Source organism: Trachypithecus francoisi, unplaced genomic scaffold (genome assembly GCF_009764315.1).
Source record: "Trachypithecus francoisi isolate TF-2019V2 unplaced genomic scaffold, Tfra_2.0 Lachesis_group16, whole genome shotgun sequence".
Lineage (NCBI taxonomy): Eukaryota > Metazoa > Chordata > Mammalia > Primates > Cercopithecidae > Trachypithecus > Trachypithecus francoisi.
The window spans coordinates 92,185,899-92,201,107 of NW_022681461.1; the positions used below are offsets into that span (position 1 = coordinate 92,185,899).

General features: G+C 45.9%; 1 protein-coding gene across 2 annotated transcripts in view; it reads right to left on the minus strand.

Annotated features, from left to right (window-relative positions):
- Positions 1 to 8,354: 8,354 nt before the first annotated feature.
- Positions 8,355 to 15,209, minus strand: part of LOC117099018 (phospholipid-transporting ATPase FetA-like) — a 119,539-nt gene continuing 112,684 nt past the window's right edge. For both annotated transcript variants that reach the window (XM_033238181.1, XM_033238180.1), the window contains 5 exons: positions 13,660 to 13,743; positions 11,673 to 11,918; positions 11,365 to 11,503; positions 10,064 to 10,194; positions 8,355 to 9,966 (listed from right to left, as the gene is read on the minus strand). In XM_033238181.1, coding sequence (XP_033094072.1) covers positions 9,775 to 9,966; positions 10,064 to 10,194; positions 11,365 to 11,503; positions 11,673 to 11,918; positions 13,660 to 13,743 — 792 coding nt within the window. In that variant the 3' untranslated portion in view covers positions 8,355 to 9,774. The remainder of the gene's footprint in view (positions 9,967 to 10,063; positions 10,195 to 11,364; positions 11,504 to 11,672; positions 11,919 to 13,659; positions 13,744 to 15,209) is intronic.

The window sequence follows — 15,209 nt, forward strand, 5'->3', positions numbered from 1 at the left end:
CGCCCGCCCCCGCGGGGTGGTGCCTGGCGACGCGCGGCTCCCGGGTACCGGAACCCAGGGAAACCTAGGGCGCGGGTCCACGGGCCTCCATGGCCGGTGGGTGTGGGTGCCCAGCTTCGCCTGAGGCGGCGGTTCTCAACGTTGGCTTCCCAGTAGAACCTAGTGTGGAAACTAACCAAACGACAAACGGAGGCCTGACTTCACACGACCGACTCAGAACCACTGGAGTAGAGTGGGGTGGGGTGAGGTGGGGTTGGCCTCCCGTGCATAGCCAGGGTTCGGAAGCCCTGGTGAAACGTAGAACCCAGGCGCCCCCCCTTCAGGGCCGGATGTGTGTGTGACTCTTGCTGTTTACAGCCAGAGGAGGATGGGGCAGGCAGTCCTGCAAATGTTATGGGAAACCCACTGTATTAGTCCGTTCTCACATTGCTATGAAGAAATACTATGAAGGAAAGAGGTTTGACTCACAGTTCCGCATTGTTGGGGAGGCCTCAGGAAGCTTACAATCATGGCAGAAGGCAAAGGAGAAGTAGCCATCTTTTTCACAGGGTAGCAGGACAGAGTGAGTGCAAGCAAGGGAAATGCCAGACGCTTATAAAATCATCAGATCTTGTGAGACTCACTCACTGTCACGAGAAGGGCACGGGGGAAACCAGCCCCATGATCCAATTACCTCCACCTGGTCCTGCCCTTGATACATGGGGATTATGGGGATTACAATTCAAGATGAGATTTTGGGTGGGGACACAGCCAAACTCTTACAGGTAGTTAGGCATGAGCGGGGCAGGAAAGGGTTCTCCCCTGCTACCCACTAGGGATGTGGGGTGATGGTTCTGAGGCAGGACAATAGGGACTGGAGGCAGGGAACCTAAGACCTGGTTCACGCCAACTTCCTGGAACTAAATTGAAAGGAAAACCCTAACTTTCCACACCTAAGTAACAAACCCCCCACCTTTTCTGCCCAGCAGATGGGAAATTGGCTATCTGCAACCAATTGCTATCGCCTGATTGCAGGCGAGTCTAACTTTGCATAGAAGTATAACTTTGTAACTTCACCCTAGCCTCTGATTGGTTGATTTTTGAAACCAATCAGATGTTTGCACAGGGATGTGACCTTTGTAACTTCAGCCTCTGCTTGGCTGCTTTCGGCAACCAATCAGACTGATTGTGGGCTTCCACTTCATTTACATGAGGTGAGCATGAAGTGGCCAATGGAAAACTTCTAGCGGGTATTTGGACCCAGGAAGATTGTTTCCCGGCCCTTGAGCCGCTGCTTGCGCTGCTCCCACACTTTGGAGTGTGCTTTCGTTTTCAATAAATCCCTGCTTTCCTTCTTTTGTTGCTTCATTCTTTGCTGGGCGTTTTGTCCAATTCTTTGTTCAAAACGCCAAGAACCTGGACAACTTGCAGTCAGACCCTCTACCAGTGACAATTCCATAATTATCTCATTGCTTCTTTAAAAAGGATAATTCGGCCGCACAGGAAGAGGCCATTTCTTGATGGTCCACACCTGTTAACATCAAAATACTAATTGAATGCAGGCCTCAGGGAGAAGCAACTTTCTGGGCATGCGTGTTAAGAGACAAAAATGGTGAAGTATGATCTTCTGGGGGCACCCTCCACCGGAATAGGGGAAGGAAAGCACTGCGCATTCGGGAAGTCCACTCTAAGGAAAGAATCATGGGAAAGAGGCGAGCCTGTAAAAGTCCCAGGATCACGGTTAGGCACTTGACCTCTCTTTAACCTTCACGTGCCCGCTTGGGTCTCTACCAAGCGCACTTTCTTTCCTGTTCTAAGGCCTTTTAAAATAAACTTCCTTTCCTACTCTGGAACTTGCCTTGGTCTCTTTTTCTGATTTATGCCGCACAGTTGAATTCTTCCTTCTGATGAAGCAAGGACCAAAGTTGCTACAGACCCATAAGGATAGGCTGCAGGTAACTTGGGGTAACTCACATCTCTTCCACCACTAACAAAACCACATCACCCATTGAGAAGACTGTTCGGCTGGACGCAGTGCCTCACGCCTGTAATCCCAGCACTTTGGGAGGCTGAGGCGGGCGGATCACTTGAGGTCAGGAGTTCGAGACCACTAACATGGTAAAACCCCGTTTCTACTCAAAATACAAAAATTAGCTACTCGGGAAGCTGAGGCAGGAGAATCACTTGAACCCGGGGGATGGAGGTTGCAGTGAGCCGAGATTGCGCCATTGCACTCCAGCCTGGGCAACAGAGCGAGACTCTGTCTCAAAAAAAAAAAAAAAAAAAAAATAGAAGACTGTTCTAGGTTCCATACTCACTGAAAGAGAGACAGGGGTCACAGTCAAGGAAGCAGATAAATGTCAGGATGTATAGTGCATCTTTAGGCTTCACAGAAGTAGTGTGAGTTGAATATTGAAGAATGGGAGGTAAAGGGAGAATTGGCATGTGCAAAAGAACTGAGGGGCAAAATGACCGATGTAACTGAGAAGTGTGGGAGGCAATGGGGAGAGTCGAGGAGAGCCTGTCAGGGTTTGGTGATGAAGGGCCTATGACTACTAAGGAATTGGGAGAGACACAAGGGCTTTATTGCAGAGGCAGGAATGACAAGATCAAATATGAATGTTAGAAATAAAGTTCTGAGGGCTTAAATAAGGGTGACGTGGAGAGGGCTAGCATTGCCGGTGGGGAACCAATGAGGAATCACATGCTTGTACAGTGTGATCCTCCAGTTAAATAGTCTGGGTTGGCGACTTAAGCCAAACCAGGCCAATTAGAATTACTTCTCTGAGAATTTGGAATTGGGAGACAAAGAACTACATATCTGCTCAGACTTAAATTGGACTTAAGGGTAATTTGGGAGCTATGTGGTAGCTATCTTCTACTTGCCCATTTGGCCTGAGCAGCATTGAAAACCAGTTTGCTAAGAAGGAAGATCAATTGGTTGCACATAGAGAAGCAAGTCTAGACACAAAGAGACTACTCCCTAGGTTCTTGGGACCTTCCAGCAGCTGGTTCCACTTCTTTCTGAGGCCCAGCTGGATTCCTTCCCCAGGATCATGATGCATCCTTGTATCCATTCATAGGAATCGCATTGTTCCTTCAGCTACTGTGGGTTACTTCCTGTTGTTTATGTTAAAGAGTAACTTTCTTTTTTTTTTTTTTTTTTTTTTTTTTTGAGACGGAGTCTTGCTCTGCCGCCCAGGCTGGAGTGCAGTGGCCGGCTCTCAGCTCACTGCAAGCTCCGCCTCCCGGGTTCACGCCATTCTCCTGTCTCAGCCTCCCGAGTAGCTGGGACTACAGGCGCCCGCCTCGTCGCCCGGCTAGTTTTTTGTATTTTTTAGTAGAAACGGGGTTTCACCGTATTAGCCAGGATGGTCTCGATCTCCTGACCTCGTGATCCGCCCGTCTCGGCCTCCCAAAGTGCTGGGATTACAGGCTTGAGCCACCGCGCCCGGCCTAAAGAGTAACTTTCAAAAAGGTAAAATAATGAGCCTTATGCAAGTATTTTTATTTTTTATTTTTTGAGACAGGTTCTCTGTTACTCGGCTGGAGTGCAGTGGTGCAATCATGGCTCACTGCAGCCTAGACTTCCCGGGTTTCAGCGATCCTCCCACCTCAGCCTCCAGAGTAGCTGGGACTACAGGTATTTTTTGCATTTTTGGTAGAGACAGGGTTTCGCCATGTTGCCCAGGCTGGTCTTGAGCTCCTGAGCTCAAGCAATCCACCTGCCTCCACCTCCTAAAGTGCTGGGATTACAGACGTGAGCCACTGCACCTGGCAGAGCCTTATACAAATATATAATGAACATATTTCAAATGTTTTATTAAACTAATGAGGGAACCAGTAAGATATTAAAACCAGTTCAAATGAAGATTTGACTTAGAAATGTCTGTTCTCGGCCGGGCGCGATGGCTCAAGCCTGTAATCCCAGCACTTTGGGAGGCCGAGGCGGGCGGATCACGAGGTCAGGAGATCGAGACCATCCTGGCTAACACGGTGAAACCCCGTTTCAAAAAATTAGCCGGGCGTGGTGGCGGGCGCCTGTAGTCCCAGCTACTCGGAGGCTGAGGCGGGAGAATGGCGTGAACCCGGGAGGCAGAGCTTGCAGTGAGCCAAGATCGCGCCACTGCACTCCAGCCTGGGCGACACAGCGAGACTCCGTCTCAAAAAAAAAAAAAAAAAAAAAAAAAGAAATGTCTGTTCTCTAATGAACAAAATTCATTTGCATCACCCGGAACAGGAATCATTTGCATTGTTATGGGCAGAAAATCTTTTGCATTATTTATTATCAGTATTCTGAAGTTAACGTCTAACTCCAACGAGTTAGAAAATAGCTTACTTGTAAAATAGGAACCTAGTCAAAGGAAATCAAAGCCTCTCACCACTAATATAATCAAATAATTCCCAAGGATCCTTAACAGCACCCAACATTCCATTAAAAGGATACCCATTTCAAAGTATTTCTTAAGTTTTCCAGAAACTTGCAAATCAAAGAATATACAAAAACACAAAGACATAAGAAAGCATGATGCTGGCCGGGCGCGGTGTCTCACACTTGGAATCCCAGCACTTTGGGGGGCCAAGGCAGGCAGATCACCTGAGGTCAGGAGTTCAAGACCAGCCTGGCCAACATGGTGAAACCCCATCTCTACTAAAAATACAAAAATTAGGTTGGGCATGCTGGTGGGTGCCTGTAATCCCAGCTACTCAGGAGGCTGAGGCAGGAGAATCGCTTGAACCCGGGAGGTGGAGGTTGCAGTGAGTCGAGATCGCACCGTTGCACTCCAGCCTGGGCAACAAGAGTATAACTCCATCTCAAAAACAAACGAATGAAGAGGCTGGGTGCCGTGGCTCATGCGTGTAACCCCAGCACTTTGGGAGGCGGAGGTGGGCGGATCACCTGAGGTCAGGAGTTCAAAACCAGCCTGACCAACATGGTGAAACCCCCTCTCTACTAAAAATACAAAATTAGCCAAGCATGGTGGCACATGCCTGTAATCCCAGCTACTTGGGAGGCTGAGGCAGGAGAATTGCTTGAACCTGGGAGGTGGTGGTTGCAGTGAACCGAGATCACACCATTGCACTCCAACCTGGGCAACAAGAGCGAAACTCTTTCTCAAAAAACAAAAAACAAAGAAAGAAAGCATGATGCCTTAGGGAAACTCAAGTAGTATGGGCATAGTTAAGCATGGGCAAAGTGTAGGAGGGAGGCAGCAGGAAAATTAAGAAGGGCCTTGTATGTATGTTTGGGAGTTTGGATTTTATTTTCTTGAGATGGAGTCTCACTCTGTCACCCCAGGTAGAGTGCAGTGGTGTGATCTCGGCTCACTGCAACCTCTGCCTCCCGGGTTCAAGTGATTCTCCTGTCTCAGCCTCCTGAGTAGCTAGGATTACAGGTGCCCGCCACCACGCCTAGTTAATTTTGGATTTTTAGTAGAGACGGGGCTTCACCATGTTGGCCACACTGGTCTTGGACTTCTGACCTCAGGTGATCTACCTGCCTCAGCCTCCCAAAGTGCTGGGATTATAGGCATGAGCCACCGCACCTGGCTGAATTTGGATTGTATTCTGAAGGCTGTTGGCACTATTATTTCATGCAGGGGAGTGATGTGAACAGATCTGAGCTTTAGAAATTTCACTTTAGTAGGAGTGTGGATATTGAATTACAGGAAGGTAAAGAGACCAGTTAGGAGATTGATAATTATTATGAGAACTGAGAGAGTCTGAATTAAGGCAGTGGCTGAAGGCTTAGATAAGAGGAGATAGAGTCAAGGATGATTTAGGGCGTAGAAATCTGTAGAATTTAGTGATTAATTGAATGTGTCATGGGGGTGGGTGGGATAAGGTAAAGCAAATAGTCTTGAATGACTCCCAGGATCCTCCAAATGATGTGTATTTTCCAAAATGCTTTGCATGAATCTTAGAAGATTTGGTAGACGATTTGGAGCTGGAATCACGGGGATATGTTGGGGCCAGGACAGTGTTCCTTCTTCATTTCTTTGGGGCACCATGAACTGCGCCCATAGAAGATGCCAAACTTAATAAATGCCTGTTCTGATTGCTCCACCAACTGGTCATTCCCATCTTTCCCTCTCCCCTATTCCCTGAGACACAACAATATTGAAATCAGGCCAATTAATAACCCCAAATGGCCTCTAAGTGTTCAAGTGAAAGGAAGAGTCACATATCTCTCACTTGAAATAAAAAGTCAGAAACGATTAAGATTATTGAGGAAGGCATGTCGAAAGCCAAGACAGGCTGAAAGCCAGGCCTCTTACACCAGTTAGCCAAGCTGTGAATGCAAAGGAAAAGTTCTTGAAGGAAATTAAAAGTGCTATTACGGTGAACACACGAATAAGAAAGCAAAACCGTTATTGCAGATACAGAGAAGGTTTGAGTGGTCTGTATAGAAGCTGAAACCAGCCACAATATTCCCTTAAGCCAAAACCTAATCCAGAGCAAGGCCCTAACTCTCTTCAATTCTATGAAGGCTGGGGAGGAAATTACAGAAGAAAAGTTGGATGCCAACAGAGGTTGGTTCATGAGGTTTACAGAAAGAAGTCATCTCTATAACATAAAAGTACAAGGTGAAGGGACAAGTGCGGATGCAAAATGTACTTAGTGAATGGTCCTTTTTAGTGGCAACCAGTACTTGTCACTTTAAGTTTCATTTTAGTAGTTAAAGTGATTTAATGAAATAATTTTTTAAAACTTCAACCTTTACAATTAATGCTTTTCCTTATCTTTCAGCTTGGCTGTTGCACGTGGCCAGGTTCAGTGGGCTTTGTAGAGGTCTGTTTTTCTACTTACCTCTCCTCCCTCCTTCAGCTTCCTAATTCTTTTTTCTCCGGGGCTTGAGCAGGACAGGAGAGAGAAGACATGAAGAAGGTCTTTACTTGACTAATACAGTCATAAACTAATTTTAAGGCTTGGCAGATAAGTTAGGCATGGCGGCTCATGCCTGTAATCCCAGCATTTTGGGAGTCTGAGGTGGGTGGATCACCTGAGGTCAGGAATTTGAGACCAGCCTGGCCAACATGGTGAAACCCCATCTCTACTAAAAATACAAAAATTAGCCAGGTGTGGTGGTGTATGCCTGTAATCCCAGCTACTCAGGAGGCCGAGACACAAGAATTGCTTGAACCCAGGAGGCAGAGTTTGCAGTGGGCTGAGATTGTACCACTGCACTCCAGCCTGGGTGACAGAGTGAGACTCTATCTCCAAAAAAAATAATAATCAATAAATAAATAATCTAGGTGCTAGCACATTTTGGTGGTTGATGGGAATAAAAAAGTGACACAAAATTCTTGTCTTCAAGATTATTCATGGCCTAGCAGAGAAGACAGAGAATTAAGGCATAATCAAAATGAGCATGTGAGTGATAATGTAGTCAAATATTGGGACAGGAAAATAAGAGAAAGATATAAGGTGCTCTCATGCAAGGAGGAGGCATCCAACTCAGAATTGGAGGTTGTTTTCTCAGGAAAGGCTCCTAAATGAAGTTACGCAAGCTAAGAATTAAGAGCAGACATTATCTAGACAAAGGAAAGAGGGAGAAAAACCTCAACAAACAGGACAGGTGTAATGAATCACACTGAGGAATTAGGAAAAGCTCCTAGAAGAGACAATGCCTAATCTGAGCTGTTTTTAAAAAGTTGAGGTGAACTTCACATAACACAAAATCAACCATTTAAAAATGTATAATTCAGTGGCAATTACTTCATTGACAGTATTGTTCAGCCATCACTGTCTAGTTCCAACTAACCTGAGTTTTGAAGGGTGACGAGGGGTTCACTAGATGAAAAGGGTTGTGGGGGAAAGCACTTTAATATATGAGAACAGTGTGTTTGATGACATGAAGACCAGAAATCTCATGACTGGAGTGCATGCAGACGGGGGAGTGGTGGAAGACAAGGCTAGAGAGGGCCCAAGAGTAAAATGTCCAAATTTTAACTAGATCCAGAAGGCATGAGATTTCCTTAAAGGATGCTAAACTGAGGCTTGACATGATCAAATTTGCCTTTCATAAAGATTACTCTTGAAATAACATTGTTGATGCTTTAGAACGGGGAGAACCAAGGAGGCTGAGGCAGGAAAATCTCTTGAACCCAGGAGGCGGAGGTTGCAGTGAGCTAAGATCGCTGCCACTGCACTCCAGCCTGGGCAACAAGAATGAAACTCAGTCTCAAAAAAAAGAAAAAAAGAAAAGAAAACAAAGGGGAGAACCAGGGAGATGAGTTGGGAGATTTTATGCTATAATCTAGATATGAGGCGATGAAATTTGAGCAAGGTCAATGGTAGTAATAATGGAGGAAACGGAAAACAACAAATAATAAGGATGAAGAATTTATCTGACTTGACTGACTTGACACTGAGCTAGAGGAAGAGGTATGGGATGATTCTCATCGTCTGGGCTCGGGTAACTCAGACGGTAGTGGTGGCATCCTGGAATAAAACTGGGAGGGAAAATGATTAGTACAGGTTGAGTGTAAGTTTCTGGAGGTGCAACAAAGTGAAAGGTCTGGGAGCCAGTTTAATTTATGGATCTGGACCTTAGCAGGGAGATCTGGGCTAGAGACTGTGAATCTTCTTTCTGTGGGTAAATGAAGTTGAGAGTTTGGATGAAGTCACCCAGGAAAAGGGTACAGAGAAAGATAAGCAAAGAACCTAAGAAACAATACTTAAGGTATGCAAAGAGGATAGAGTCATATTGGTAAAAGATGTGATCATAGTGAGGCCAAATTAGAGTTTAGCAAGAGGGGGCAGAAAAGTGAAGTAGAGCTGAAAAAGGAGAAAAAGAAGAGGGGAAAAGGGGAAGTATTGGTCTAATTTGAAGGGGGGAGGTTGGTGAGAGTCTGGACCAAAGGTATTGCTCAGACCATATTTTTCTCACTGGGGTCCCAACAGACCATACAAATCTCTCTGCTCCAAAATAAGCAATTTATTGTTCCAATTCTAAACTCCTTAGAAACAATTTTCCAAGTACATATAATTTCTTCTCAAAATAATTTTATGGAATAAGGACATATGCTCACCAATTATGGCTTACATCCCTCAAGAAAAGAATATTTATAATCTCCTGCAGTATCCCTTTCTCAGTTCTGAGGCCTGAGCAGGTATCAGTTCTTGAGTCAGAGAAGTCACAGAGGGCAGAAGGGAAAACCTTGAATTGTCCTATCCAGGCAGGAGCTGCCTTCATTTCTTTTTATTTATGGTCCAGAAACCCTCTTTCAGCTTTTTAAGACCAATTCCTCACAGCTATCTCTTTTCTTTTGCTACCCAACGCCAACAAAAGACTTACTCTGAATCTCCCAGATAAACCTGAGAACGATGCCTGGATGGGGATATGTTCGTGTAGGGCCCTGGGAAGGTTATGCTTGCTCTGAATATAGGAGATAGGGCCCAGAGTAAAATTCTTTTTAGTCCAATCATCATTTCCCTTCCCCATACTGTCACTTGTCACCCCCTACCTCTACATATGCTTATGCTTGTCTGGATTAAAACTTGCAAGAGACGGTGGGAGGCAGGCCTGAGGTTACTTTTTTTGTTTTTCTTTTTTTCCTTTTTCTTTTTCTATTGAAATGCTGCAACTCTGGCAGACATCTGGGGGCTCTTTCCTTACCTCTCCTTGCCTTACCTGGGCATAGCCTTCTGGACAATTAGGAGGCTTAGTCCCTAGTGAGAATGAAGGAGCAGGTTTATGCTGGCTTCCCAGGGACTCTAATTCTTCCTAAATTGCATGAATACAAGGGAGGAAGAGCAGTGACTGCCTCCTTTGGAATTTCCCTAGGGCCTCTATCTTTTTGAAAAAAGGGTGTTTTTCTTGGACATCCTGGACTTCATTGTCTTGCCAGAAGTGATGAGGGCCCCAAAGCCATGTTTATGGGAGAATGCATAGGCAGAAGGTCGAGTGCTTGAGTGTTTCAGTTTGGTCTGGACTGGGGACTGCCGTGGAAGTCTCCTGCACTCTTGAATTCTGTCAAAAACCTATAGCCAGAGCACGGGGGATAGGGTTTTCATCCACAGAGGCAAAGGCAAAAGAAGGCCATGAATTATGTCTGGGTAGATTTTCTGTTCCACTCACCTTGTCTACGCTGATAGGCCAGAATAGTGGTTTAAGAAATTGGTACCCAATCACAGGCAACATACAGAGGACCACGCTGAGGATAATGCTCAGAAGCATTTGTGGCTGGTTCAGAGCATTCCTGATCACACCTGTAAACAGTGAGCAAGGAGGGGGAAGGCTGAAACAGAGCCTGGAGAACAGGGGTGGGACCAGGGGTAGGAGTTACCAGCCAGAATGTAGACACTTCTCTAGTCCAAAGAAGGAAGTTATTGATTTGTAGTTTAGGCTCCTGAGAAATAATATAAATACAAAAGAATTGCAGTTGGGTCCTTTGCGCGGCCAAAGTCACTGTGAATTCATGCACCTCTCTATCCCTCTACAGGCAGGGCAGGGTAGGGCAGGATAGGAGAGCAGGGGTAGGTTATGAGGGAATCCTAGAGCACTGGCCTGCATCCAAAAATGGGAAAGAAAGCTTTGGAGGAGGAAAAAACAAACAAATAAAAATAAAAAAGGTAAAAAAATTAAATTAAAAAAAGAAAAGGTTTGAAGGAGAAAAATGAGTTAGTAGCCTGACAAAAGGTGAGAGACAGCCAGGTGTGGTGGCTCACGCTTGTAATCCCAGCACTTTGGGAGTCCCAGGTGGGCAGACTGCTTGAAGCCAGGAGTTTGAGGCCAGCCTGGCCAACATGGCAAAAGCACATATCTACCAAAAATACAAAAAAATTAGCAGTGCATGGTGGTGCACGACCGTAGTCCCAGCTAGTGGGGAGTCTGAGGCACGAGAATCGCTTAAACCCAGGAGGCAGAGGTTGCAGTGAGCCAAGATTGCACCACTGCACTCCAGCCGGGGTGACAGAGATAGAGGAACAGAATCTCAAAAAATTAAAAATGAAAACAAAAAGATGGGAGCCAACTATGTCTATGTATCTACTCTCTGTATTTTGTCTTCAGCAGAGTGGAGATGAGAGAGAGGGAAAAATTTTGGGAGACAATAAGGCAATATGCCACAGCATAAAGGACTTTGAACTGGAACCAGGAAGCCTAGATGTGAGTCCTTTAATTCGAAAACACCCCACCAGGGTCTAAAATGGCTCTAAAAATTGTTGCTGATAAAGTGCAAATCTCATAAGACATTTGAAAATACCTTGGAAATTCAAATAAGGTAACTTATTTCCCTAGCTACATTTTGAGCCCTTTTAGGACAGAGACCATGTCTTATTTATATCTCTAGCCTAGCACATAGTAATGGCTTCTTGGTAAACATTTGTTAAATAAATATACCTGGTTCCCCACCCTCCGCCCACTGGGCAGGGCCTTACCTAGGAATTGGAAGACGTCAGGGAATGCTAGGCACAAGCCATCGCTGTACAGAAGGAACGACATGCAAAAGTAGAAACCCAGGCTACCCCAGATGACAACATGGCTTATCATTGTCCAGTAGGTTGTCTTCAGGGCGATCTGAAAAGTACCTTCTTATGGAACCTGTAATCTGGGACCTGTCAGCTACCTCCCTCCTCCAATTATGTAACGAAGGTTGCTCCCTTCCCACACTCCCTCCCTCTATTCCTCCCACTGTTTCAGAGAGACCCCCACCCAATCCCCTTACCCCCACCACCACTGGCCACACCTGTATTGTGACCACCCAGATCAAGGAGGTCTGCACCACCAGGGAGAAGGACTGGTAGTCGGAGATGTCCTTCCCATCATTTCGTTCTGCATTGTAAAGAGTCCCCATGGGGACAAAGAACAACACAAAGGAACTGTAGATCCCATGCATTAAACACTTCACAAATTCCTTTTTGTTGAAATAGAGGTTGTGCTGGCCTGGCTCATACAGCTCTGGGAAAAGGAGGCTCCATGTCTCATTCACATCCTGGAAGCACCAGAGGGTAAAGAGGGAGGCTCAGGGTCTCTCCACAGACAGTCCCATCTCCATCAGAGGAGAGGCTTCTCCCCTCCCCAGGTCTGCTGCCAGGCTGCCTGGGAGCTTCCTTATGGATTACTTAAGAAGTGGAACCAGAGAACACAGCAGTGACCACAGACCCTTCCTGAAGTCCTACTCTCTAGGCAAGGATCTGGGTAGTGTTTGGGAGAAGGTCTGGATGCTGGAAAGGACTTGGAGGGAGTTAGAATTGGGGGCAACTAGGCTTGTGGGTAGCTGGGAGGGAGGACTGGAGCTTGAGATAGGGGAGGCAGCTGGGCCATAAGTCCCAGGTGTAAGTGTTCTTTCAGTTGAATATATATATATATATATATTTTTTTTTTTTTTTGAGATGGAGTCTTGCTCTATCACCCAGTCTGGAGTGCAGTGGCACCATCTTGGCTTACTGCAACCTCCACTTCTCAGGTTCAAACAATTCTCTTGCCTCAGCCTCCTGAGTAGCTGAGATTACAGGCGCCCGCCACCACACCTGGCTAATTTTTATATTTTTAGTAGAAACGGGGTTTTGCCATGTTGGCTAGCTGGTCTCAAACTCCTGACCTCAAGTGATCCACCTGCCTCGGCCTCCCAAAGTGCTAGGGTTACAAGTGTGAGCCACCATGCCCGGGCGTAGTTGAATATTTTTTATGTCAAAAGTCAATGTGGGAGAAAGGGACATTAATGGAGACCAGTTAGTCTTTTAGTCTTCTTGTTCTGTGATGTTGCTCTCACTTCCATAGCTACTGGTGAACTGAAGGTGAAAAAATTACTCTAAATGAATGACATTGGATCATCTTCATCTCCTAAATCTGAAACTTTGGATACAAAGCTTGGGGCTGGCTTCAGAGATGGATCCCTAGAATTAGGCCACTGAAGCGGGACTGTTGAGTAATACAACCCATCCCTTTTGTTGTTCTGAGGTTAGCAGTTACTTCCTGGAGAATTTCCTTTAGAGCTGTTTCCCATGGAGACCAAGAGCCATGATCCCATGATGTCCTATTTCAGCTACTTTATTCCTTTTTGGAGACTCATTTTCTACTCCATGTGCCCAGGACTAGAGGTTGGGGCAGAAGACAAGGGAGAGGTGGGGTAGCAGGACCCTCAATGTCCAGGGAATTTCTGACAGGGACAGATGGTATCCCTTAGTCTGGCTCCTTATGATATAAACTATCACACCCATACTCCCATGCCTGGCCTTCAGGACTCCCACCCAGGCCTTCCTGCATTGGCTTGTCTCACCCTCATTCTCCCTGAAGGAGTCTCTCTTTTTTGAAGTCCCATACGTTACCCAGTCCTATCCCAGTAACTCTATTTTCTTTTCTTTATTTTTTCAATTCATATTCTGCTTATGTTATTCAATTTTTTCCTTATTTTTTCCATGTATATTTTAATTACTTTTATATATACTCAGTTTACTGTACAGCACAATTTCCATGTTTCTCTCTACAAAGACAAAATTGATACAGGAAAACTTGGCGTTCTAAAACTGAGGATTATTCTCTGTTGAGGAGGATTTTTTACTTTATCTCACGATACCTATCTAAGTGATGAGCTCCTTTCCTCGCTCTGGAAATTATTCCCTTTACACTGGATTTTGTAGAGCCCAGCTCTTGCTGTATGCTTCATTCTTAGGGATATTCCTCAAGGGCCCAGGGGCTTCAACTCTGACCAGGAGCTTGCTGCTGGATCTTACCTGATCAAACAGACTCATGCCCAGGACAGGGAGGGAAGTGTAGACCAGATTGTAGCACGTGATAAACCAGGTCTCATAAACTGTCTGGAAGAATACCAAGGAGATTTCATAGGCTCCTCTCTTCTCTACAGTCCCAGCTCCACCTTCCAGGTCCAAGATAGCCACCTTTATCCCTTGACCCCTGCCCCCCGCCCCAACCCCACCGCCACATTAACCTACTGCAGGAGAAACCTGACTGAGATTGTTGACCCCAGTCTCTACTTGATCTCACTTTGTTAGAACCCTGGGTCCTAGGATAGAGTAAGGCCACATCAAGCTTTCAAGGTAGATCCGGACCAATCCCACCATAATCTATACAGCCCCTCACTGCACAGGAAGGACCCAGAGTGATTGCTAGTGATGCTAGCTGTACCCCTGCACTCCTAGGCATGTAAACCTTTGTACTTTTTTTTTTTTTTTTTTGGAGATGGAGTCTTGCTCTGTCACCCAGGTTGGAGTGCAGTGGTGTGATCTTGGCTCACTGCAACCTCTGCCTCCTGGGTTCAAGTAATTCTCCTGCTTCAGCCTCCTGAGTAGCTGGGACTACAGGTGCCCGCCACCACATCCAGCTAATTTTTGTATTTTTTGTAGAGACAGGGTTTTGCCATGTTGCCCATGCTGGTCTCGAACTCCTGACCTCGGTGATCCACCTGCCTCGGCCTCCCAAAGTGTTGGAATTACAGGCATGAGCCACTTTGCCCAGTCTTTGGACTCTTTACTTGCTTAGTGGCATTCAGTGGCTTTTGTAGCACTGCATACCTCCTAATATTGGCAAGCAGAATAGACTCAATGACCCTTCCCAAGCTGAGTGCTCCATCCTGGGGCCTAGAGAGGGCTTTTTCTCTATTAGCCACAAGAGGTCAGCAGCAACACATGCATACACATACGCCTCCCACAAAGCAGACTGGCTTTGCTAGGGCTTGGGCGAATACAAATCCGCTATTTGCTGACTGGCCTGTTATTCCTGGAGTCTATGGCAACAAAAGTAGGGCTCCCAAGATAATTGTTTCTGAGGTTGTTTCTCTTGGGAATCCTTGAGATGTTTCTGAAAAACTTCTCATAGGAAAAGGGACTCCTCTTAGAACATCAAAATCCAGGCGTCGCTTCTCCCCACTAAGGTGGGGGAGGTTTCACATTCAAATGTGGAATTAATTCATCAAAGTAACAATTGTGTGTGTGTTGGGGTCAGGAGTATAGGCAGTCTGAGTGGGGAAGGAGAAGCAAAAGGAAGCTGTATTTCCAAGTATGGCTACAGGTGAACACGTCATATCTGGCCTATCTGGCATGACCCAGAGCCAAGCTCCTTGAGGCTTAGCCTGTTCCAAAAAGATGACTTTGGATGCTAAGAAAACTCCAAGGTCCAGGAATTTGTTCCCATTACATATGTTTGGAAATTCTAAGTCTCAACATCAGTGAAAACAGCTTAAGGGAAAGTTTAAGCCAGGTGGCTTATGCCTGTAATCCCAGCACTCTGGGAGGCCGAGGCAGGCAGATCACTCGAGCCCAGGAGT